This window comes from Tenrec ecaudatus, chromosome 10, assembly GCF_050624435.1.
Source record: "Tenrec ecaudatus isolate mTenEca1 chromosome 10, mTenEca1.hap1, whole genome shotgun sequence".
Taxonomy (NCBI): Eukaryota; Metazoa; Chordata; class Mammalia; order Afrosoricida; family Tenrecidae; genus Tenrec; species Tenrec ecaudatus.
In genome coordinates, this window is record NC_134539.1 from 137,273,678 (window position 1) to 137,299,469 (window position 25,792).

At 56.6% G+C, this 25,792-nt stretch overlaps 1 protein-coding gene across 1 annotated transcript; it reads left to right on the plus strand.

The window, feature by feature from the left end:
- The first annotated feature begins 1,714 nt into the window (after nt 1–1,714).
- Nucleotides 1,715–25,283, plus strand: ODAD4 (outer dynein arm docking complex subunit 4). Its single transcript, XM_075561824.1, has 12 exons — nt 1,715–1,915; nt 4,837–4,968; nt 5,208–5,358; nt 6,157–6,218; nt 6,401–6,566; nt 7,915–8,139; nt 8,299–8,506; nt 14,901–14,987; nt 16,178–16,374; nt 19,804–19,904; nt 22,807–22,891; nt 24,685–25,283. Exons 1-12 carry the CDS (start codon nt 1,799–1,801, stop codon nt 25,113–25,115), a joined length of 1,962 nt encoding a protein of 653 aa, XP_075417939.1. The 5' UTR covers nt 1,715–1,798; the 3' UTR covers nt 25,116–25,283.
- The last annotated feature ends 509 nt before the right edge of the window (nt 25,284–25,792 follow it).

Below are 25,792 nucleotides of genomic sequence, written 5' to 3' on the forward strand. Positions count from 1 at the left end.
AAGTGGGAGCAGAGGTCACATTGGGGCTTAAGCTGTTGCCTCAACACCAACCTCGGACGTTAAGATTGCATCTCTTCCAAGTGGGGTTGCAAGCTGTGTCCCAAAGTCTGTGTGTCCACCTTTCTCCTTAGTCACTTTCCCTCAAGGATGCTCAGCCCCATCACCCCACTCCACCTCCCACCCCATGCTGCTTCCTCAGGCCTCCTACTGGCAGATTCCCAGATTGTCTGCACCAAGAGACCTCAGAAGCCACCTCAACCAACCTTCTTCTCTCACGGGGGAAACTGAGGCCCAAAAAGGGGGCCTTACTGTAGACGGGAGAATAGGTTGACGTCACTTCTTTGGGAAACAGTAAATTCCCAGACACTAAAGCCCCTGCGGTCCCACGCCCATGTCTAAAGCCTGGAGAATCTCTGTGTGCTAGCAGACACATTCGAGATTGTCATTACGGCAAGGTTCGAGGTTCGAGGTGGCCACACACCCGAAGGAGCCCAGACGCTGTTCAACAGTGGATGTTTGGGTGGATGAATGGGTGGGGTCTTCATGCAATGGGAAGCCGGCAGAAATGAACTGCTGCTGGACCCAACAGCACTGCTGACTCTTGGAACACAACGCTGGGGGAGCCTGGGAACGGAGAGCTAGAAGAACAAACCCTGTTTGGTTCGATGTGTGCCGAGCAAATACCAGCAAGACTACGTGGGAACACAATGTAGGTGGGAAAATGGCAAAGAAATGATTTTCACCAAAGAGGAGCCCGTGGTTTTTCATGCCATGCATACTTATGGGGTAGCCACAATAACCACACGGGATTCATTCTGGGCATTGGAGATATAATAGTGTCATAAACAAAGATACAAAGATGTGTAGTTTACATTCTATCAGCCTAAAGAGACTACAGTCAATCCACAAAGTAAAAGAAGCACAGACTAGATCAGAAGGTGCTGAGTGCTAGGGGGGGAAGAAAAGGAGGACCAGGGGACTTGGACTAGCTGGGCCCAAGTGGAGAGCAGGCAGATTACAGTAGAAGTAGAGTGGTCCGGGAGAGTCAGACTGCACAGGTGAGACTTGAGCAAACACTTGAAGGAAGGGAGAAGGGCAGATCAAGTGGCTCGGGAGAGGAGGGGATGGGATACTGCAGGCAGAGGAAACGGCGGAGCAAAGAGAAAGGGCCTTTCTTTTTCAAGAAAGAGTAAGGATTGTTTGAATACAATCCTTTAAGACCCCATCTTTCTGCGTAGTTTTATTTAACATCCCTGAGGGTCTTATTAATTGCATGCTCATGTAGCAGATGGAAAATTCAAGGCTTGCTTATTACATGCTGCCGCAGGTTCACGTGCTTAAGAAGTGGCAAGAATCCGTAAAGGTCGTCCAAATGACACACGGGCTCAGCTCAGTGCAGGGCAGCACCCAGCGCTCATATTTTTGCCACGTGGCATTATCCCTATTTGGAAGTTTGCCCCCATGTACGCAAACCTTCCCCGTAAATTCTGGACACGTTGCGGTTCTGGCGCGAACCGATGGGGCGTGCAACAGCAAACAGTGCCCGAGAGCGCGGCGCGCGGGGGCAGGCGGCCACGCGGGCATCACTCCCCGGCCGTGTGAGCGCCGGCGCATGCGCACTCGGGCGCGGTCGCCCGGGCGGGGGGGGGGGGTGTCAGCGCAGGCGCGCAGGGCGGGGCCGGAAGTACGTCCTCGTCTCCCCGTTGCTAAGAGACGAGGCTTCTACAAGCTCTCCTGAGGTTCTAGCGGGCTCCTTTTTCTTCCTTTGTCCGCTTCAGCGCCCGCGAAGCCGGTCACCATGCCGGACCCAGAGAACAATGAGGTCTTGCGAAGCACCTTCCCCTCTTACATGGCGGAGGGCGAGCGGCTCTATTTATGCGGCGAATACAGCAAAGCTGCGCAGAGCTTCAGCAACGTGAGTCCCTGAACCCATCCGTCACCCATCACACCGGCGTCCTAAGGCCTCGTCACTTGTTTTAGGGGTCCTTCTTTCCGGATTGATACCCCACCAGTGACAAATCACCCACCTTTGGTGATTTTTCTCTCCATTCCCACTTACTGTCCTCCAGATTGTTAATGGCCATCCTTGTTAATGGTCCTTGTTACTGGCCATTCCCTGCACTGGCGATAGCGCCTCCTCCTTTTTCACTTGAGCCCTGGTGCCGTCGTGGTTAGGCAGTCGGCTGCGATCCACCAGGTCAGCAGTTCGATAGCACCAGCCGCTCCTCACGCGGTTCTTTTCTTAGACGTGACTTTCTCACTGCAAAGAATTACAGTCGCGGGAATTCGCAGGGACAGTGCTACCCTCCCCCATAAGGTCTCTCTGAATCGTCAGTAGTGACTGATGGCAGTAAGCTTGGTTTGGGTTTGCGGCCTCCTCCCACGCACACGCTCCACAGCGCCCGCCATTGGCTAGCAGAGAGACTGGGAGGCTGTCTGTAGAAGCCACAGCACCTTCTACCACAAGGGGGTTCATTAAAAAATGGTGGTTCACTCCCAATAGAAAAAAACGTGGCACACGCATACCCAAAGGCACCTGGGAAGAAAGGCCTGGCTACCTGGTTTCTTTGGTTTTTTAATCAGCCTTAGAAAACACTGAAGCACAGCTCCACACTGACACCTGTGCAGCAAACAGTTCTGCAACTGGTGAGGGCATGGGTGTCAATCTGGGTAGCCTTCATATTGCTTCATATGGCCTACATCCTAGGGGCTGGGGTGCTATTTCAGGGCATTGGACGCCCTGCTACATGCGGTGCCAGACTTGGAGGGAGGTGCTTCCATTGCCCCACTTTACAGATGAGGAAACTGATAGATTGAGCAACACGCCCAAGATCACTAAACACTCAAATAGCAGAGAAAGAATTCAAATCATAGCCCATAGACCCCAGCGCTGAGGTGCTAACCGGCCAACTCTTAACTACCCCCCAGGCCAGCTAGAGTGATTTTTATGACAGTATCTTTGGCTACAAAAGGTTTACTTCTCTAATCAGCCCCAAGCCTCCCCTGTGCCCCCTAAAGTTAAGCCTCCCAACCGCTGTCCTTGGGTCCTTTTGATTACCAACCGCACCCTAAACTCAGAGAGGAGCTGGACACCTGGGCCCACAGTTGATCCCTGCCCTGCCCGCCTTCATTGATTCTGCCCCCTGCCAAGTCCCAGGCAGGATGAAAACACCCTGAGGTAAGGAAACCTGCCCTGAAAAAAACGGCCTCTTTCTGGGAAAGGCAGTACCTACTTCAGTACCTACTTGGAAGAGTGAAAAGGTCTTGGAAAAGTGTGGGTCCAGTCTTACATCTCAGAAAGATCAGTGCACCAAAGCGCATGGTGATTGCCAACAGAGGTGAAGGACGTTCCATCCCACGCTGGGGCCCAAACCACAGCTTCAGGGTGCTGGACTTTCTCACCACATGGGTGCTGTTGTTTAGGGACATCTGCTCACGGCATCCCCATGCTAGCCCCGGACGTGTGTTCTGAATGTGCCATCTAGCCATTTCAGGTGGCTGGTTGGAGCAGTGTGCACATAACCGCCTCTAAGAAAGACTCAGCTTCCCCAGTGGACTTGGGGATCCCAGGTGTTGCCAGACAGCCAGCAATCAGGCTTCCACTAGCCTGGGATTGGCTCTTGTTCCCACTGAGCCACTGACCAATAATCAAGTCGATTTAACAAAGATCCATGTTGTGTGATGTTGAGATTGGTGAGCTCTGGAAGCTGGGTTGCTGGCCTGCGAAGTCCCCTTAAGACTCCAGGACTGACCTTTCCAGGAGAGCATGTCTCCCTTGCCCTACAGGGTGGTGGTGGTTGGTGCCCTCAAGTCCGTTCCGACTCACAGGGACTCTGTGCACAACAGAGCGAAGCACTGCACCGTCCTCCCGACTGTTCTAATGTTTGAGCCCATTGCTGTCGCCACGGCTTCCATCCATCTTGTCTGGGCCTTCCTCTTTTGCACTTCCCTTCCGCTTTACCGACATGATGCCCTTTTCCAGGGCCTGGTCTCTTCTGACAGCATGTCCAAAGTGAGACAAAATCTCGCCATCCTTGCCTCTAAGGAGCATTCTGGCTGTACTTTTTCTTTCTTTTTTTAAAATCATTTTATTGGGGGCTCATACAACTCTTATCACAATCCATACATACATCAGTTGTGTAAAGTACATTTGTACATTCGTTGCCCTCATCATTCTCAAAATATTTGCCCTCCACTTAAGCCCCTGGCATCAGCTCCTCATTTTTCCCCTCCCTCCCCGCTCCCCCCTCCCTGGATGTACTTTTTCTAAACCGATCTGTTTGTTCTTTTGGCAGTCCATGGTATTTTCATTATTCTTAGCCAGCACTATAATTCAAACACATTGATTCTTCTTCAGTCTTCCTTATTCGAGAGGTTCAGCTTTCATGTGCAGGTGAAGCTATTGCAATATCCTGGCTTGGGTCAGGCACCCCCTAGTCCTCAAAACAACCTCCTTGCTTTTCAACACTTTAAAGAGGTAGGACTTCTGCAGCTGATTTACCCAATGCAATGGATTGTTCCATCTCTGGGCTGCTGCACCCATGAGCATTGACTGTGGATCCAAGCGTGATGAAACCCCGGACAACTTCAACCATGTCTCCATTTGTAATGCTGTCACCTATTGGTCCAGTCGTGAGGATTTTGGCCTCCCTTCCAGTGAGCTGTGATCCACACTGACGGCTGAGATCCTTGACCTTCATCAGCAAGGGCTTCAAGTCCTGCTCACTTTCAGCAAGCACAGTGGTGTCCTCTGCGCATGGCAGGGTCTAAAGAAGCCTCCCTCCCGCCCTGGTGCCCTGTGTGGTCCCTGTCCATCCTGAGTAGTTTGTTTCTCAGGCTCTTCATCTTCAGAATGGAGACAAGAACTGCCTGGTTGCCCGCTCCAAGTGCTACCTGAAGATGGGAGACCTGGAGAAATCCTTGAAGGACGCCGAGGCTTCGCTCCAGGGTGACCCGACTTTCTGCAAGGTGACTAGCTGGGTAGAAGGCCCTCGTCGCCCTTCGTCGCAGCCTCTGGTTCTAAGTAGTTGAAGAACTAGCCGGATGGCCTAGGGTTAGATGGCATATCCCCTGCCTGAGCCACTTGCCCAGCTCCCTGCCCCCTATCGCCCAACCTGGACCATCTACTCAGGACCTTCCCCTCTGCCACCGCTGAGTCCTAGGAAAGCCTTGCCTGTCCACCTTGATCATTCTGTCTCTCCTTCCAGGGGATATTACAGAAGGCCGAGACACTGTACACCATGGGCGACTTCGAGTTCGCCCTGGTGTTCTACCACCGGGGCTACAAGCTGCGGCCGGACCGAGAGTTCAAAGTTGGAATTCAGAAGGCCCAGGAAGCCATCAACAACTCAGTGGGGAGTAAGTGACCCTGGGCCCAGGGCCTTGGCTGGGAAAGCTCCTGAACCCCCAGACTGCTGCACCAGGAGTGCCAAACACTGCCAGCAGGTTGATCCCGGCTCATGGTGATCCCATAGGACAGGGCAGACCGGTGCCCTATGGATTTCCAAGGCGGCCGGTCTTTACAGGGGCAAAAAACCTCACCTTCCTCCCACAGAGTGGCTGGTGGGGTTTCAACCACTGACCTTGTGGTTAGCAGTCCACTCATCACCAACTGAGCCACCAGGGCCCCTTACCCAGAGTTCAAGGCGGGAATGGCATATTTGCTGAGGGTTAGCCAGAGGTACTGTGCCAAGCACGGCGATGCAGCCTCTGGCCTTCCTCAGGATGCTCCCAAAGCAGGCCTGTCCTTGTCCTGGCACTCTTCGTGCAGGTGTAGATTTGGGCAGAGGCCCGCTGACTCCTTCTAGCTTGACTTTGTTCAGCAGCCCACAGGCAGGGGGTGCTGGAGGGGAGCCAGTAATTGCACAGTGCTCTGCTCTGTGGGCCACAGGGGGTAGAGAAAGGCTCTCCCCACTTGGAGAGCTCCCCTTGTGGCCAGGCCTCACTCCCTTGGGAAATCCAGCCTCCCAGGCATTGATTGGGTGAGCGCTGCCCAAGCTGCCTGTCCCACCTGCCTACTGCCGGCCTGGCTGGGGGACAGCTGTGCCAACAGCCTCCACCATCCCCTGCCAAAGTCTGCTGTTGCCACATGAAAACAGGGGACAGGTCACGCTAGGGGCCCTGGCCGATGTGAACACCCCGCTTTTGTCCTTGTAGGTCCATCGTCAATTAAACTGGAGAACAGGGGGGACCTTTCTTTCTTAAGCAAGCAGGCTGAGGTAAGGGTCACAGGCTCCAGAGGGATCATGGCACTCTAACTCGGCCCGGACCTGACACACGCCCTGGCTCACGGCTACAGAGAGGTCTTAGGGAGCTGGCTCTGAGACCACAGGCCGGGGCCATGGCTCTAGGGAGCCCAGCTTGGTGGGACCGGTGAGGACTGACTGCTCTGTCTCCCCAGAACATGAAAGCCCAGCAGAAGCCCCACCTGGTGAGGCACTTTCTGCAGGACCCCAAGAGGGAGAGCAAGCGGAAGGCCTCGAGGAAAAGTGAGAAGACGGTCCGCCAGCTACTGGGGGAGCTGTACGTGGACAAGGAATACCTGGAGAAGCTCCTGGCGGATGAAGGTGGGACAGGGAGCATGGCTGAGGGCCTCCAGGGTGGGCGAGTTGTGCTCCATCCAGTCTTCTATTTGCTGTGAGCCCCTGCTGGCCGGCTTTCTTGCCTTCCTCGCTGAGGCGGCGGCTTGGGGCTGCAGAAAGGCTCAGGGCTACCAAGGGAGGTCTAGAGCCACCTGGGTGTCCTGGCAGGTGGCAGAGACCCAGACTCCTTGAGCACCGTAGTTGCTGATGGGGGTGACCCCCCCACGCCCCACCCTCGGGACCCAGCGGAGAGGAGCGAGAAGGCAGGCCCTGGCCCTGGCGTTGAGGACTAGCCCTGCCTCCGGTGTCCACCTGCCCGGCTGCCACTGAGGAAGCAGAGGCCCAGGAGAGGCATCAGGGACTTGTCCAAGGGGACAGCCAGCCTCTACCTCCAGCCCACTGCTGCTGCGGCCACACTGTGCTGTCTGTTGGCCAGAAAACGAGGGCATGGCTCACCCAAACGTGGGCTCCTGCCGTTAGATCAGAAGCCGGAGGCGGGCTGCGTGCCAATCCGACACCTTGCCCCAGAGCCGGCCTCCAAAGGTCAGGTGCGGGAGTCCTGGTCAGCTCTCTCTCAGGGTGGCCTCCCTCCTGGCAGTCTCCTTGGTGACAGGCATACAGCAGCCCTCGCTCAGAGGAAGTGTATTAGGTTGCCTCTGGGAAGGGTGGGGTGACCTGAACTTTACCCAAAAGGCCTGATGCAGTTTTGCTACCGGCTCTAACCTCTGGCCAGGTGGCGAGTGAGACACTGGGCATGGCATGCCCCTTCCAGCAGCTCCCAGCATGCAGTGGCTTGTTTGGCATCTGGGGACTCCCTTGGCACCAGCATCCCGGGTCAGATCATACACTTAGACTCAGGCTTCCCGGAAGGCCACAACTCAAAATGGGGGAGCTCCGAGGGAGGACTGGTGGCTTTGAAGATGCACCCCAGCTTCCGCAGCTCGCCACATCTTGCCATCTGTACCACCCCAGGAGCCCAGAAGCAGGGGAGGGGGCCTCCAGTTCCAACCTGGCCTGGGAGCTACCTTCCCCCTGCCCCCCTGCTGCCCACGTGTTCACACCTCTCATAGCCCCTAGGGCAGTGGTTCTCAACCTGTGAGTCCCAACCCCTCTGGGGGTCAAACGAGCCTTTCACAGGGGTCACCCAATTCATAACAATAGCAAAATGACAATGATGAAGTAGCAAGATGGTTGGGGGTCCCCACCACAAGAGGACCTCTATGAAAGAGTCACACAGGAGGAAAGTGGAGAACCGCTGCCCTGGGGAGAGCTGTCTCGTGGTCCGGCCCCCACAGCAGGGACCACAGGGCTCTTCCCGCCCTGCTCCCCACAGACCTGACCAAAGGCACCATCAGGAGGGGCCTAACAGTGGAGGACCTCATCCTGACCGGCATCACCTACCTGGACACGCGTAGCGACTTCTGGCGGCAGCAGAAGCCCATCTATGCCCGGGAGCGGGACCGGAAGCTGATGCAGGAGCGGTGGCTGCGGGACCGCAAGCGAGACCCCGCCGAGACAGCCCACTACGTGCTCAAGAGTCTGGAGGACATCGACATGTGTAGGCAGTGACCCCTGGGCGTTGGGCAGCCGCCTCCTGAGGGCCTGTACCCTGGGCCCTGGTCAGGTGGGGTCACAGGCGCCAGAGACCCCTTGTAGGGGAGGGAAAAAGCGAGGCCCTGCACACCTCCTCTTCCCTCCTCCCCCCCCCCACCCCCAGTGCTGACCAGCGGCAGTGCGGAGGGCAGCCTGCAGAAGGCCGAGAAGGTATTGAAGAAAGTGATGGAGTGGGACAAGGAGGAGGTGCCCAATCGGGACGAGCTGGTGGGGAACCTGCACAGCTGCATCGGAAACGCCCAGCTGGAGCTGGGCCGGATGGCGGCAGCCCTGCAGAGCCACCGAAAGGACCTGGAGATCGCCAGGGACTAGTGAGTGTCGCCAGGGACTAGTGAGCGTCGCCAGGGACTAGTGAGCGTCGCCAGGGACTAGTGAGCGTCGCCAGGGACTAGTGAGTGTCGCCAGGGACTAGTGAGCACCGGCAGACAGCTGGCAGAGGTGGGGCCCCAGGGTGGCAGCTCGGCCTCTGCCGGGGCTGCTGGTGACTTAGGCTCCCTCCCTGGGCCCCCTCCCTTCTGCCTTGCACACTTGAGAGAGAGGTACCTGGAGGTGAGGGCCTCTGACCCAGGACTGAGGACAGCGGGCAAAGCCAGCGTCCAGCGAGGGAGGTGAGTGACTCAGGTCTCAGGCTCCCAGTGGGCAGCGGGCTCTTTCCAACCTTGTATCAATCATCTCAGCAAACCCCCCACCCCCAGTCAAGCCTCAGCCCCCTCAGTGCTGTGAGTAGATAGGGCATGTCCTGCAGAGGGCACGCAAGGGGCAGGGCTTGGGAGAAGTGCCATCAAGAAAAAGCACAGCCCAGCGCTCGCTGTGGAGACCTGGCCCAGGACCGGCTGGGGGTCAGGGATCAGTCCTGGGCTGCTCACAGGCTGGGGCAGCTCAAGCCAGGGAAGGGAGTGAGTCTGAGATGGAGGCTGGAGGCCTGGTCAACCAGAGCAGGGATTCTGCAGTCAGGCAGACCTGAGCTTGGACTTGCACCTCCTGGCACTGGGACTTCCGGCAAGTCTCCCTCTGCCTCAGCGTCTCCTCCATGAAAGTGTCCCCTCCTGCTCAGTGATGCAATAGTGAACGTGTTCAGCTGATAATGGGGGGGTGTCTGTCTGTGTGGTGTATGTGGTGTGTGCGTTTGTGTGTCTCTGTGTCTGTGTGTGGTGTGTGTGTGTCTGTAATGTGTGTGTGTGTCTGTGTTTATGTGTGTGGTATGTATGGTGTGTGTGGCTATGTACCATGTCTGTGCTTGTGTGTCTGTGTTTATGTGTGTGTGTGTGTTTGTGGGGGGGGGGAAGGCCTGCCCCTACAACTAATCGTGGGTTCGATAGGTACAATAATACGGTTAAAATACATACATATATGTCCCCTGCCAGTCCTGGGGCTTTGGGGCTCCGCTGAAGGGAAGGCCCTCTGGGACATGGGGGTACAGTGAATTGTATGACCCTTTGCTGGGCATGCCTACACAGTAGGGGATGCTGGGCTCCTCTAGGGTTTCCCGAATGGGCTCCAATAAATTTCTTCCCTTTTGCTTAAAAACAAAAACAAACAAACAAAAAAAAACACTTGGATCACAAACCAGGCTTTGCTCGTTCTTATGCAAAGCCAAGGACCGAGATATTTCCCACCCGAGGAATCTAACAAAATGACGACTTCATTTCATTCTAAAATGTATTACACAAGTCTTTTTGAGAAAACCACCTTAAAAATAAATAGGACAGCTCTCTAAACAGTTCTCTAAAAAGAATAGAAGTTACATTAAGTGAACTCATAAGTCAATATAAGTTCTTAAAAATAACTTTTTTATAACTCCCAACAGAAAAATATATATCTATATATACACATAGATAATGCAGTCATGGAGAGCATGAGAGATAGATGACGCGAGATTGAAGTAATGGAGTCAGACACATTTCATGGTAGCATGCTCACCTCAGCCTGGTTGGTGGTCCACATGGAGATGGGAGACGGAGGGCAGGAGAGAGGGGGAGGGGAGGGAGGACAAAGGGAAAGAGAACTGGAGCTAGGAAGGGAAACGGGAGGATGGGAAGAACAGAGCTGCTTTATTGCTAACCAAGACTTAGATGTCTTTGGGGGGTGTGCAAGCCCCTAATTACAGGTAAAGACATACATCACAGGAAGAGGTTGTGCTATAGGTAATACAGTAATGAGAGGGGGACAACCTAGGGATATACACGCAATAGGAAGGGGAGGGACTGGGGGTATACGTGTGACAAGGAGGGCGGATCCTAGATTCAGGATGGCAGCCTAACTTTGGTTGTCACTGAGCAGGTTTGACCTGCTCTCTGGTTCTCCATGGAAACCATTATCAGTAGGGTGTAAACTTCATCTACCGGGACCAGACTGATGGCCTCAAGTCTTTCAGGAGAAGTAGCCCATTGTCCTTAACAGCAGGGATTGGGCCCCACAGATGGTGGCTTAATGCCTTCAGGGAGTATATCTCTCAGCATCTGACCTCCCACACAGTGCTGGCAATAGGCTCTAATGTTTGGTGTATCTTTGGGGGAGACAACTGTGGGTGGGGGGGAGGGAGAAGGGGAAAGTCTCTTTATAATCCCACAATTCCCCCCTTTTGTTTTATATATAAAGTTTAAAAGAGCTACAGTGGCTATTTTCTAAACATGGAAAGCTGTCAAGTGACCAAATTAATATATCTAAGTCAAAAACTCCCGCCTATGGCAACTATTTTAAATCCAGGCATGGGGGATAAAGCCTTCCTATGCCCATCTGTTATTGGAGGAAGGAATGAGAGGGACTGGATGCCTGCCGCGGCGGGAAGAAATGGAGCCAATCAGAACAGAACGTCTGCTTCTGTAGGGAGACAGAATCAACCATGTGCTTACTTTAAGGCAGCACAGCTTTAAGGGGAGACACTGTGGAAACGATAGACTACCACAGGAAAACATACTCGGACGAGATCTACAACCACCAGAGTGGCAGCCTTCCTGCCATGGAACACTGGCCTTCCAGATTCCCTCCGTGCCAGTCAGGGAGTAAGATCCAGTTCTATTTCCCTCAGGGCTAGTATCCCACATCTGTGTGTGTGTGTGTCTGTGTCTGGTGTGTGTGTGAGTGTGAGTGTGTGTGTCTGGTGTGTGAGTGTGTGTCTGTGTCTGGTGTGTGAGTGTGTGTGTCTGTCTGGTGCGTGTGTGTGTGTCTGTGTCTGGTGTTGAGTGTGTGTGTCTGGTGTGTGAGTGTGTGTGTGTGTCTGATGCGTGTGTGTGTCTGTGTCTGGTGTGTGAGTGTGAGTGTGTGTGTCTGGTGTGTGAGTGTGTGTGTCTGGTGTGTGTGTGTGTGTCTGGTGTGTGTGTGTGTGTGTGTGTGAGTGTGTGTGCGCACGTCTGCACTTCAAGTCCACTCCGTGGCGCCTTGGAAAGAAAGCCTAGCAACCTCCTGGAAAGTCCGTGAACTCTGGCTGATGTGGGGTCTCCATGGGTCACCGTGGAAGCTAGCTGCTTGGTGGCTTGCCACAGCCCAGCCCTGCTGCTCTTGCTGCCCCACACGCCCTGCTAACAAGGGCCCAGCCCCTCTGCCTGCAGGAGCAAAGCCACGCTCCTTGTCTGGCCCGCAAAGCCTTCTCGAACCCATCCTGTCGGGCTGTCCCTTTGAGTTCTCAGCGGGATCCACCTGCGCTTCCTGCACACCCCTGCCACTTGCCCATGTCATGCTCCTTCCCACTGGCTGACCTCCACGGCTGAGCGCAGGGCATGGCAGGCTGGCCATCCAAGAGGGAGATAGACCCATCGCATCGCTGATTTCTGGCTCTGCTGCCTCCCCGCCGTGTGGGCTAGATGATGCTGAAGAAGGCAGAGATGCCTGGCCTCTAGCGTCATCATCTTAGCATCCGCCCAGCACCCAAGGCTGAGTCCTCCGGGACAGAAGTCAGTTACACCTGCCCGTTTTCCCCAACTCCGGGTACATGCCATTCCCCTCACGGCATGTGCTTCCTTTCTGCTGGGCAGGTCTGTCTGTAGATTTCACAGACAGAACACATGGTGAAGAAGTGTGCAAATTCAGAATCCTTAACGACTCAGGATACAGTTCTTCCATCTGCACGGATTCTTCTCAGCCTTGTCCATATGCTTGCCTCTATCTGGCCCTTGACCTCTCGGCCTAGGTCCTGCATGTGTTACAAAACTTTTCAGCTCTGCCAGGAAATGGCCAGAGGCACAGCACGCTGCCACCATCTCTCTGCCACTGCTTCTCCCCGTCTCTTGCCATCTCCAGTGCCACCACCCTCCGACCTGTCCTGGGTCTGGGCGGTCCCCAGCTTGTGGACCCCAGATCCAAAGCATGTGCCTTGCCCCCGGCCCTTCATCTTGATGGCCAGGATTTCCCTGTCTGCCTCTCTGATAGCAAATGGGACCAATCCTTTCCATGGGGCCTCCCAGTGCCTCCGCCGCATGGGACCACACATCTTGTTTACATTATTCATAAGCTTACTATCCCCTGGTTGGGCCACCAGCACAGCATGTGTACAGCCCCACCCCTTCATCAGGACAAAGACCATGGCCAGGGGAGCCTCAGGTCAAGTAAGTCACTACACTGGGCTCACACGAGTGTCCTTCAGGACAACACCAGCCCACGTGGCTGTGAGGATTAAATGAGATACTCGGCCTATGGGAGTAGAAAAACCCCATCTTTCTCCCCCAGAGGGCTGGTGGTTTTGAACCGCTGATCTGACAGTTAGCAGTCTAATGTGTAACCATTACACCAGCAGGGTTCCTCCCCAGATACCCCACAGGTATACCCTAAAGTTCTTACCTCCAAGTGTAGTATCTCTTCTCCCTCCCACACCTCTTGCTCTGGGGTTTCCCCGTCCTGGGGTGACACTGTCCCCAAGCTAGGCTTCCCAGACCCTCCTCTCCTTGCCCCGTTGTCCTCCCCAGTCCCTCCTCAGTCAGACCCTCCTCCTCTTGGAGCCTGTCACTGGGATCTGGGTCCACTGCAGTCCTTCTGTGAGCCACAGATCCAGTGGACATTTATAAAGCCCAGTCTGCTCAGCCAGGCTGCCCTTCCTGACGGGCTTCTGGGGCCTCTCCTGGCCCAGCTCTCCTGCCGGCCCCTGGGTGCCTTGAGCACAGCCAGTCCAGAGCTAAGTGTCATGACTGGCCTCGCGGCTCTTCCGCCAGCCACCGCTGCTGGTCTCCACGGGGCAGTGCCTCTGCCGCACTTCCCTGCCCACCACAGGGGGATGTAGCAGTCACGTCCCTCGGCCCTGTCTCTACAGCCTCTTGCCGAACTGGCCGTTGGTCCCCCCCCCTGTTCTGCTATCTCTTGGTGGGAAGGGGCACATGATGCAAGAGTTGGGGTGGCGGGGACTTGCTAAGTGCAGTCTAAATCCGCGGGAAGTGTGCCTCTGTAACAGTCAGGCTGGCTTCACGTTATCTTTCCAGCCTAGCAGTGGCCTGCGTGGGCCCCGCAGCCTCCTCTCGCCACACTCTTCCTTGTCCGGCCTCACACCTGGCCTGACAGGCCTGGGCACCTCTCCCACCTGCCACAAGCCTTTAGGGCATAACTCAAATCCCAACGTGTGGAAGTTGCCTTAGTGGCCTGCGTGGGCCCCGCAGCCTCCTCTCGCCACTCTTCCTTGTCCGGCCTCACACCTGGCCTGACAGGCCTGGGCACCTCTCCCACCTGCCACAAGCCTTTAGGACATAACTCAAATCCCAACGTGTGGAAGTTGCCTTCAAGCACCGCCCCCACACACCCCACCCACACACCCTACCCCATCCCCCGTCTTTCTCTGAACTCCCTGTCCATGATTTGAGGGCATGCGCCCTTGTTACTGTTAGGGATTCCTACCACATATTATGAACTGGGTACAGGTTAATCTGCCCCCTTGGTTCATCACACCCCAACTGAGCACCCACTCTGGAGCGTGTGTGTGAGGGGGGCTTTCAAGTGTGGCTGAGGGTCCTAGGAGAGAGGCAGAGGGGAGCCCTGCTGAGATCAAGGGACTTTCAAGAGAACAGGGACTTCAGCTAGCAGGGCAGAGAGGCATGAGGGGGATGGCGGGGTGGGTACACAGCATGCTGTGGTGCAGATGCTAATAGAGTTTATTTGGCCCAAGTTCTCAGTGGTGCACCGGAGTAGAGGTATGGTGCTCAGAGCCTCACCCCCAGCCCCTCACCTCCTGAGGCCACTTTTAGATATACCCCTCTGCCCCTTTTCAACATACATAGCACACACACACCTATACATAACGCACCTACACACACACACGCGCGGGCTTCAGGAAGTTTGTGGAAGTAGACTTTCGTGACTAAAGGAGTTTTCCCCATGACCTTGTGAAGCCCCCTAGCACAGGCACGGATGGATACCTATGCCTGCAGGTGATGCCGAGGTGGCACCAACTCAATGCCCATGGGCCCACTTGCGTGGTGTTTTAAAAAGAGGCAATTCCTTTTGTTTGTTTTGACAAACCAGAATATGCCTCCGGGGTCTCCCACAGAGTGGCTGGTAGATTAGAACTGCCAGCCTTGTGGTGAACAGCCAACACCTATCTGCCGGTGCCACCAGGGGCCTTTTGGGTCACCACCAGAGCGCCTGGCTTCTGGGAAGGTGCCTGTAATTCCCATGCCCACCCCCAGGGCATGAGCGACACCATCCCTCCACCCGGGCCCCACAGCCTGTGCCCAGATCGCGGCCCCTCTCCCCTTCCTAGTGGGAGTCTTAATGTGCTGCCCCCCACAGTGATCTTCCGGATGCCAAGTCCAGGGCCCTCGACAACATTGGCAGGGTTTTTGCCCGAGTCGGGAAGTTCCAGCAAGCCATTGACACGTGAGTAACCCGCCCCTGGGCGACTTCCCCGTGGGCTCCCAGCCACCGAAAGTCTCCCTCATCACCCACCCTGGGCAAGTCACTTGAAGCTCAGCCTTATAGTCCTCCTTCAAATCCAACCAGCCTCGTGTCCATTTTCCAGTGATAAGAGTTGCACGGGGTGGGGTGGGGGGGCGGTGGAGCATGGGGAAGGGAGGCAGGGGAAGGTACCCATAGGGCCTGACTAGACCTCTTTTATGGAAATTCGGACCTTCTAGGTCTGGGTTGGAGCCAGGGCTGGATTATCCAATAAGCAAGGGGCACTCGGGGCTGGTTGTGCCTCGCACCAGTCTGCTGCGGCCCCCCGCCCCGCACTTGGGGAGACCGTGATTTCATTGCCCTTTTGTTTCTTTGTCTTACACAGATGTGTGCCTCCTTACACCCCCCTCCCCCCCCCCGCCCCGTCCTCAATAGTTGGAGTTCTCTTTTTGCTCTCAGAAGAGTTGCTGCAGTTAACGTAGGCATGCATCTGTCTGTTCATCTTCTGCTCTGTATTTCATTTCATTGGGGGCTCTTACATACACAGTCACAAACCATACACCCGCTGTCTCAGGCGGGCACGTACAATTATCAGCGTCAACAATTTCTAAACATCTTCCTTCTTGAGCCCTTTGAGATCAGCTCCTCTTTTGTCCCCTTCCTCCCCCCACTGACACCCACTCAGGAGCCCAGGAGGCACAGTGGGTGGCGGATTGGCACTAATCATGAGGTTGGCAGTTCAGACTTACCAGGCACTGCGAGGGAGACAGATGAGGCTTTCTACTCCCATAGACACTTTCAGTCTGAGAAACCTGCAGGGCAGTTCTGCCCTGGCCTCTGTGGTCCCCATGGGGCGGCATCCACTGGAGGGAGGGGGTGACAGTAAGTGACACGGTCTTGCAACCACATCATTCCGTTGGACAATATTTTCAAGTGTAGTGTTCCCATACGTCATGTCCGATTCTGTAACCGTCTCCACCTGCCCTGCCAAGTTGGCCCTCCTAGATGGATCGCAGTCTCAACGGTAGTTTTAAAATGTGCTCATGATCACTCACTCACCGTGGAGAATAAATTAATAACTGGGAGGAACGTCCGCTGCCCCTGTGTGGCCCCCCCGGGGCCCGGTTGCAGGTCTGAGGGGAAGCAGCTGACCCTGGCCCTGCGCCTACCAGGTGGGAGGAGAAGATTCCACTGGCCAAAACCACCCTGGAGAAGACCTGGCTCTTCCATGAGATTGGCCGCTGCTACCTGGAGCTGGAGCAGGCCTGGCAGGCCCAGTCCTACGGTGAGAAGTCCCAGCAATGTGCTGAGGAAGAAGGGGATATTGAGTGGCAGCTGAATGCCAGCGTTCTGGTGGCCCAATCACAAGGTAAGTGCTCAGAGACAACCATGCCACCCTTCCCAGCCCTCAGGACCAGGCTGTCAGCCCCGTACCCCTCTCCTTGCCAGGGCTGGGTGTCATGCAGGCCAAGTATAACCCCCAGGCTGTCCTCACTCAGATGAATTCTGAGAGTGGGCTTCCCCCAGTGTGTGTTTCTGGCATCCTGGAGCTGCCCGGGCCCCGTGGGAGCACTGTCACCGTGCCCAGGGACAGGCCACTCCCGGGACCCTGTGGGGCACATATATGCCATGTTCTTCCCTTCAGTCATTGCTCAAGACAGCACCCCCAGGGGTTTCTGACTTTTTCTCAATCCCACTTCTCCATGCCTGTCTGTGTTGTGCACTGCATGAAGGTTTACAGAGCAGACCAATTCTCCATTCAGGTGTTTGTACACACTTTGTTCAGCTCATTCATTACAGCCCCTCAACAAAGCATCGCTCGCCCCACTTCCTACCTGGGCCTGCTGTTTCTGTCCCTCCTCCCCTAATCCTCCTGAACTTTGGCCTGAGCTTAAATGCTGCCCTTCCATCTCAAATGGTTGCTTGTGCTCCAGTGAGCTCACCTCCACAGGGATCTTGTTCTCCTGTTGTCTGCCTCTAACTTAAGCCACCGGGCTGAGAGCCCATTTCCAGACCCGTAGGGTGACCGAAGGTCCCTCCTTTCTGGGCGTCCTGACCAGTCAGCCTGGGAACTTTCTGTGATTTCGAGATTTGTTCCACATGTTCCTCCCTCTTCATCAGTGACCCCTTTCAGCAGGTGGAGTGGCAGCCAGGCTCCGCTAGTTCTACGTGCCTCCGGGGTTTCCCTGAACCCGCTGAGGCCCCCAAGTGTTGTCTTCGTTTTATACACTGGGAGACTGAGTCACTGGGCAGCTAGCTCGGCAGCTTGCCCAGACCGTGAGGGAACTTTCTGGAAAGATGGAAATGTTCAAAACTGGGTTGTGGCCATGGCTGCCCGACTCTCAGGTTACTGAAGATGGTTGACACGCCCACCAGGTGAATCACAGAGCACCCCGATTCCCTCAGCACGCTGTTTGAGGGAGGAAGGTGCACACAAGAAGAGGAGATTACAGCCCATGATGGGTTCATAAGACTAGTCCTTTGACTTTCGTGTGCCTTTGAAAGATTTCATAACTCAAAGTTGTAACGGCAGTCACCCCAGGTCACTGGGCCAAGAAGCCACAGAGCTGGGACTAGAATGCTATTCTGTGAGACGCCTTCCCTCACGCTCCCCATCATACTAAGCTGCGCCTCCCCCAGAAACGCCACCAATAGCCACCCAAGGAGGGAGGGACATGTGGAAAGTGGAACAAAACCCCCAAAACTCAACGCTCAAGTCAGTCCTAACTCAAATTGACCCTACGGGACAGTCCCATAGGCCACCCATCTTCTCCAGAGTTGAACCTCATGGTGTTCCAGTGGGAAGGTTGGGGGGTTCAAACTGCTGACCTGGAGGTTAGCAAGCCCTTGCATCACCCACCAAGTTACCAGGGTTCCCGCCAGGAGTCCTCTGCATGCACGCATATGCGCCTTCCACACAGGCCACCTGGGCCCCTTCCAAGGGCCACCCTGGCCACCCACCAGCGAGCAAAGCTGGGGATTTCCGGCCCTCCTGTCTGAGGAAGGGGCTTCTGCGCAGAAACGTCCAAGCCCCCACCAGCAAAATGAGCAGCTGCTGGACGAGCTCAGGACCGACAAGAAAGAGGAAGGCGCCCGGTGTGTGGGCAGGAAGAGGCTGACAAGAGGGCAGAGCCACAGAAGTTCCCATTCTTTCCAGACAGCAAACTAACATCCCAAGACACGCCCTCTTCTGACCAGGGGGCTCGGGCAGGGCCTCCTCAGGGCTGACATGGTCCCCAGGAGAGCCAGATGACTCCTTGCTGGCCTCAGTTTCCCCACTCCGGGGTGAATTCATCCGTTGCAGCCCTGCCCAGAGGCGTGAGCCTCAGCTTCAAGGCCGAGCGTCCCCAGGTTGGAGGACCCAGGCCCATTGCCACCGCCACTGGGGGCCTCAGGCTCTGCATCTTGAAAGAGGGATGCTTGCAGCCCCCGCCCACGCCCCAGGCCCCGGCGGCACCCTGGTGAAGCACTCCTCGGCCAACCTAAAGGCCAGAGGTTGGGTTTGATCAGGCCAACTCTTTCACGGGGGCAAGATGCAGCGGGCTTCTTCCAGGAAGATTCACTGCCATGGAGACTCACCGGAGACACAGCACTCTACTCTGTGTGTCCCAGAGGGTCTGTGAGTCCCCACGGGCTTGTTTCCGGGAGAAGGGCGCTCACCTGCAAGCACTTCTGCACCCAGATCAATCATAGCTCCTCCTTTCTTCCCCTCCTGCCCTTCAGCAGATGTCTCTAAGGGTCATGGGAAACTAGGCGGGCCTGGGGAAGATGGACGCATGGCTCCAAAGACAGGCAGGCCAGGCAGGGCGGTGCATTTCTGTAGCTGCATTGCAGGGGCCATGAGGAAAACAACCCCCACGCCCCAGCCAGATGACTGACTTCAGTTCCTGAATGTCTGGTGCCCTGGGAAGACCCCCCACCGCCCCTCCCCCCACTCCCTGGCTCCCAGCAGGGTCTCAGCAACGCTGCCTTACATCACACATGCACATGCATATTTGGAGAAAAAGGAGATTGCTCTGACATGCTGTCTCTGCACATCTTTTCCCAGCGTGCATTTGAATCTCTGCCAGGCTTACTCCCTTTCCTGTGCTTCCTAGAGCGGCTATCAGCAGGGGGTGGGTTTTGGGGCCACACAAGTATAAACCAAGCCCATGGTGTGTGAAGTACTGGATCCCAGCCCTGGCTGGGGAGCATTTTCCACCTTCCTTTTTGAAACTGGGAGCACCGCTAGCAAAGTGGTTACTCATTGGGCTGCTAACTGCAAGGTTGTCAGTTCAAAACCACTAGACACTCTTTGGGAGACAGATGGGGCTTTCCTTCGACTCCCGTAGAGAATTAGTCTCCGAAACGGGCGGGTCGCCCGTGTCCTGTGAATTCATCAGCATCAACTCAGTAGCAGTGACTTTGGTTTGGGTTTTCTTGAAATTAAGTACTTTTAAAGGACAAAACCCAGCCAGTCCGTCCAGGCTGTGTGAATGTGGCCACACGGCCTCCTCTCTGGACTCGGAACAAGGGGAGAACGGAGGTGCACCGGGGGTTTGGAAAAAACTGGACCAACGTTGAAAACCAGACATCTTCTCCTCCGGGGCCATCTGGAGATGAGGCCTTACTGCTAGGGAGTTCTGGTCCCCGCCCCAGGTACAGGTGTGTGCAGAGTAAAGCTGGACCCTTTCCCCCTGGCCTGAAGTCCAAGGGCCCAGGTTCAGGTTCCCAGCAGGAGGTGGGCCCAGGAGTGTGGCAGAAAGGGTGGAGCTAAGGGCTCACAGTGCTCCCTGGGACTTCTCTCCTTGTGCCTCAGTGAAGTTGGGAGACTTTGAGGCGGCCGTGAGCAACTTCGAGAAGGCCCTGGAGAGGGCCAAGATTGTCCACAACAACGAGGCGCAGCAGGCCATCATCAGCGTGAGTGCCCCCCACCCCAAGCTGGGCGGTGGGGGTGGGGAGGTGCTGGGCCTTCCTCCACAGCAGTCTCTCCCTCAGCCCCTCCCTCCTCCTGGGCCAGACCATAGCGGAGGGTCACCAACTAACTACAGGACACATTCTCGGCCACCCAGATCTCTCAGTCTCTCCAGCCACCAGCACACGCACATCCTTACTTCCAACCAACAGAAGGCCAATGAGCCTTTTACAAAGCAAGGCTCCTGTCTCTCGCGGACTGTGCGCTCCTCGGTTCTCCATGTGAGTGGGTGTGGTCAGTGTTGGCAGAGACCGTGATTGGAGAACTCCCAGGAGGACAAGGAGCTCAGCAGGGTCCTCCCTTTCCTCTCCAGCTCTGTGCTTAGTGGACTCACTGGTGTCCCTTCTCCTGCTGGGTCAGGAAGGCTACAGGTGACCTCTCCCAGGGCCTGTCCAGTGGCCTCCAACTGCCCAGCCCCCAGCCCAAGGGTGGACGGCAGAGCCCCTGGGTACCCCTAACAACCAGGCTTCCTCATGCCACGGGGCTCTCACACCTGGAAGCTTCTCCTAAATGCTCCCCTCCTCTTCCTCCTCCTCCACCTCCACTTCCACCTGACTCTCTCCCACTCAGCCTCGACATTCCCACTTCTGTGCCACCTCTGACCCTCTCGGGCTGGCTAAGGCGCCCGGCTCCCATGCCCACATTATACAGGCTTGCCCAGCCAGGCAGCCCCCAGCCCTGTCACTATTGACATTCAAGTTACTGGAGCAGCAGTGGGTTTAAAATGCAGTCTCTCCATCACACTAGCTCCACTGCAGGTGCTCAATGGCCGCCCTCAGCCGGCGGGTGGCACCCATGCAGGTAGAAAGCATTTCTGACATGACTGAAAGGTCTAGTGGAGGGGGCGCACTTAGACAGTATGTGTCACGATGCAGAGAGCAGTGGGGAGCCCAAGGGAGGCTTTGGAGAAGCTTTGGGCTCCCCACTGGGCCCCTCCAGATAGACACACAACCTGAGGACTGTCACCTGCTCACCTCCATGCACAGGCATGACTGCAATCCCCAGGGAGAAATTCTGGAGTGTGACTAGACTCCAGGAAAGCGAGTCCCTGCCCTGGTCGAGGGGGGAGGGTTTGTCCCCATCGCTGGGCGAGGCTACTCAGCACTGCCCCCAGGACCAGCCTGGAGATGCAGCAGGCCCTGGGGAAAGGGAGAGCATTGAGGGGGGTGCTCCCTGTCAGTGGTGGGCCTCACACTACTCTTTAAGGACAAGGACACAGAGTTTGGCCAGCCAAGGAGAAGGGGCAAGATTTGGGGAGCGGGGTGCAGAGAGATCTGTAGGAGACAGAAAAGAGACCCAAGAAGCAGATACACTGTGACCCAGGCCATCCGAGGGGGCTGACATGCCAAAGCAGCAGCTGACCAAAGGGCCTCTCCAGGGCCAGCTCATGGGTGTGGGCTGTGAAGGCCCTGGGGAGGCGGGCTGTCACTTCCGTCCTATGCAGAAACCGCTTCCAGTGTCTTCCAACAGGTGGCAGTATAGCCTGTGCTTCCTCCCTTCCCAGGGCTGCTCTGGCGGGTCCCAAAGCTACGCTGGGCCTTCTATTGAAGGGACAGGGCCTGCCAGCCCCTCCTCCCCACGATGAACACCAAGCCAGAGCCCTGGCCCCCAAAGGAAGAGGACGAACCTTTCCCAATGCCCGAGATTCACAAAGATGGCCCCTTCCACGTGCTTGCCTGCAAATATAGATAGCAATGGTGACTCACTCCAGTCAATATTTACAGAGCAAGAACACCTGTGCTCCGGCTCCCAGAAGCCTGGTGTCCGCAGGAAGGCTGAGAGAGAAGCACCCCACCTCATGCACTCAGTGGGGGGTGGGGCTAGACCCAGGCGATTCAGGGTAGAACTATGCTCCAGGGTTCTCAGTCACTGATTTTTCAGAAGTAGATTGCCAGCCATTTCTTCCGAGGCCCCTCTGGGTAGCCTGAACCTCCAGACCTTTCCGTTAGCAATCAAGCATGCTACTCAGACACACGGGACTCCTCTGATGCAGGAGAGGGGAGTCCAGAGGCACAGGAGCCCTCCAATGGGGAGGCAGCATAGAGTCTTAACCACGATATGGGGAAGGTGCTTAAAGGGTGCAGGGGCTGCACAACTTCACACCTCAGTGACTTCCCTGGGGACCAGGTCTTGACCCGCCCCCTCTGACACTGGCATGTGCAGGCAGGAGGCTCATGGGGAGCAAACCCACATAATGGGTCACATTTACCACACTGGTTTCCAAACTGAGTGCCCCCTTTCACAATAAACACACATATCCCTCTACACCGCCCCCGGCAATTGAAAACGTGTATTCTACAGCCCATACTCCAGGATAAGGAGTAGAGACCTGCAGCCCCCTGAATCGTCCTTGCGCCCCAGGGGATGGTCTTGTTCCCTCTGATTTCCCTGGGGCTTGGCTCCTATGAATAGGAAGGTAGCCCCCTTCCTCAAAATGCTTAGAAGCTGAGGGCCAGCCCCTGTGCAAAGTGTACTCGAGTTGGGCCACTGCAGACCCCCACAGGAGATCCATTCAGAAGGCAGCCCCCAGTCTGAGGGGCCTGACTTGCTTTTCTGCGTTGTCTGAAGCCAAGAAAGAGCTGCTTTCAGCAAAAAGGCAGAAATCCAAAGCCAGATACAACCCTAAGCACGTGGGGATGCTCAAGGAGCCCCGTGACTGAGCATATCGCTCGGACCACTTGGCGTGGCTAACCCGTCGTCAGTCAGTGCCAGCCTCGGGGCAGGAGGAGACCGAGGGCGGCAGATTCAAGTAGGGCCCTGCCTTCTGGGACTGGGCACTAGTGCAGAGAAAGGAAAAGGTGCCAAACTGGGCCTAGGAGAGCTCACAAGCTTCCTCTGCCACCACAGGCCTTGGATGATGCCAACAAGGGCATCGTTGAAGAACTGAAGAAAACCAACTACCGGGAGAGCTTCAAAGAGAGGCGGGAGAAAGGTGAGCTCCTGGGACTCTGGCAGAGGCAGCTGGGGCGGCCTCCCTCTGCCCAGCCATTCTGCTCAAGGCTTGCTCCATGGGCTGGCCGCCAACTCCGCGAACCCACTCCCCTGGTCCTGCCAGCAGTCCGGGAAGCAGGTGCCAGGAAGGCGTTCCATCCAGGGAAAGAGGCCCCTGGGATGTCCACGGACCCCCAGCGCAGGGGGCCTGCTCTAAGTGCCTATGTCAGGCAGAGAGGGCCTCCCCCGCCTGGCCAAGACGCAGGGGCCCCGGGTTTCTGGGGAGACGAGGAAGAATCGCCTCACTCAGGCGCCCCGTCTTTGGGACCAGGAGTGAGAGGGCGGCGGGGGCGGGCCTGGTAGTCACTCGCAGTTTGAGGGTGCTTGCTATGGGCTAGCCAGCAGACCGCGGCACCAGAGCAGGGTGGCGTCCCCGGGGAGGACCGCGGAGGCCGAGGCCCCGCCCAGAGGCCGACGGGGGCGGGGCCGGGCCGGGAGCCCAGAGGCTGACCCGCAGCAGGGAGCCCTCCAATGGGGAGGACTGCGAGGATTCGGGCTGCTAGAGCCCTCTGCGGGTGTAAGACGGGAATCCTTCCCGAACCCTGCTGCCGCACCTGCCTCCCGCTGCCCGAGAACCCGCGCCCTTCCGGTCCCTAGCCACCTGGCCGCACCCCGCGGGGCTCTCCCGCCAAGCCCCCCCAGGGGCCTGTTTGCCCAGAGTGCAGATCCTCTGGCTGCAGTCCCCTCTGGGCCAGGCAGGCAGCCGGCGCCTGGGCGTGGGTTCCGGGCATCTGAGAAGCCGGAGGGCCACCCTTGTCACGGAGCACCAGGCTGGCTCCCGTTAGGAAAGGCTTCGCCTCTGAGCCCCCCAAGGCCAACCCCCCGGGTCTTCAGTTCTTCCGACCTCCCTAGGAGCCCTGGTGCCACACTGGGTTACATATTGGGCTGCTCACTGCAAGGGCGGCGGTTCAAACCCACCAACCGCTCCGCAGGAGAAAGACGAGACAGGCAGCAGTCGGCTTCCTTAAAGAGTCACAGCCTCAGAAACCCTACGGAGCGGTGCTGCTGTGCCCTGCAGGGCCGGGATCAGGGGACGGTAGCGGGTGGAGGAGGGCAGTAGATGAGAGAGACAGCAGGGGCAAGAAAGGCAGACGCTCCGCTCCCAGCAGCTTCGCGAGCCGGTCTCCCCTGGGGCAGGCTGTGTGCAGTGGACGCGGTCAGAAGAGGGCAGCTGCTGGCACTTCCCTCTCAGTACAGCAGGAGGCAGCACCGCATGTGTGCACCCAAAGGCGGCCTTTTCCGGGGTTTCCAGGAAGAGGAAGTGGGGGAGAGTGGGGAGGGAACTGACGGTTTTCCTCCATAACTATACAACTGCTAAAAGCAAGAACCCCGTTAGGCTATAAATAGCCACCACCACCACCACCCACCAGCTGCCTGCGGCCTGTTCAGGTGTTCCCAATAAACAAGGAATGTGCAGGGCAAAGTGTGTCGTGGGCGTACTGCCCTGGGTTCAAATTCTGACGGCCATTTATTTACCTCCACGGTGACCCTGGCAAGGGATTTCAGTCAACCCCGGGTCCTTCAAGTACAAAACGGGACCACGGACACTGTGCGGGGTTGTGATGAAGGAGTGGGGCACCCTGCACAGCCCCTGGCCCTTGTTTGTAGAAGGTGTGTGGCAGAGGCTGCGGAGTAGCCGTTCTCAGGACCTTTCTTGGTGCTCAGGCTGGGGCTGACCGAGGCCCAAAGATGAACACACTTCTCTCTGCCTTCCTTCCCGTGTGTGTGTTTCAGAAGAGCCTGGGGAATCGAATGAGGCCACAGTGCTGGAAAGGAGGTTCGGTGAGAGGAAACATGTAAAAGAGGAGCCCGAGAAGGTGATGCAGCAGTGGGAGAGAGAGCACCCCATCCAGGAAGAAGAGGAAGACAGCGGCTCATCCGAGCAGGAAAGTAGCAGGCAGAGGCTGGTAGGAGAAAGCCTCAGCTCCCTGATCCCATTCGAACGGAGAGTGATGGGGAAAAAGGACTTGGGGGAGATGGGCCAGAGGCTGTCCACAGAGCTGGGCAGGAAACTCTCCGAGATGGGCCGGAAGGAATCCATGGAGATTTACAAGAGGCCATCGGGAGAAATAGGCCGCCTCTCCAGAAAAGGGAACAGGGGGGAACTGCAAGGAGACCAGCTTCCAGAAGCTGACAGAAGCGAGCCCTCGAGACAGGCTCCGTAAAACCTTCTGAAGAGCCAGGGAGACAGAAGGGAAGGTGACGGATACCCCAGGCACAGGCATGAGGACCACAGGGCAGCTTGTTACCTCGGAGATGTGGCTTTAGGAGGAAAGCATGGGCGACTGGGTCCTGTGGGTCACCTCTGCCTCTTTCCCCCTTAAATACATGTCTTTCACTCTTACAAACCCTGCGTTGGCTTCTTCACTCCCACCCAGTCCCAGAGGAGCCTCAGGGAAATGAGTCTGTGGTGATGGAGCAGGTACCATTTTATTCCCAAAAGACCAGACCAAGACCCGCTTGCTCTGGCCCTGTCCTAGGAATCATTCAGGAGAGAAAATTACTGTTTCCAGGGAGAGCAGAGCCCGGGAAGCAGGAGGGAAGGCCACGTTGAGTCCACTGGGCGTGTGAGTGGAGGACACTGCGGGAGCTAAATGGAAGAGTGATGAGGAGGAGGAGGGGCCGGCCCCCTTGACAACGGGGACACTTTCAAAGCCCAGCACAGTGAATGCTGGGCTGGCTAAGGGACTTGGGTGGGCTAGGAGCCCAGAGGAAGAAAGACAAAGGAAGGGGGCTGGGCCAGGGAGTCCGGGCATCAGCTGGACTCTTGATGTGACTCCTGTGCTATGGTCTGCCCCTGGGGGGTGGGAGGTGTCTCAGGAACAGGAAGCCTGCCCCCCTC

Coding starts and splice junctions, on each gene's coding strand:
- ODAD4 (XM_075561824.1), top strand. CDS start 1,799: ATGCCGGACCCAGAGAACAATGAGGTCTTGCGAAGCACCTTCCCCTCT. Junction 6,567..7,914: donor GAAGCTCCTGGCGGATGAAG/GTGGGACAGGGA, acceptor TGCTCCCCACAG/ACCTGACCAAAGGCACCATC. Junction 19,905..22,806: donor CGCAGCAGGCCATCATCAGC/GTGAGTGCCCCC, acceptor CTGCCACCACAG/GCCTTGGATGATGCCAACAA.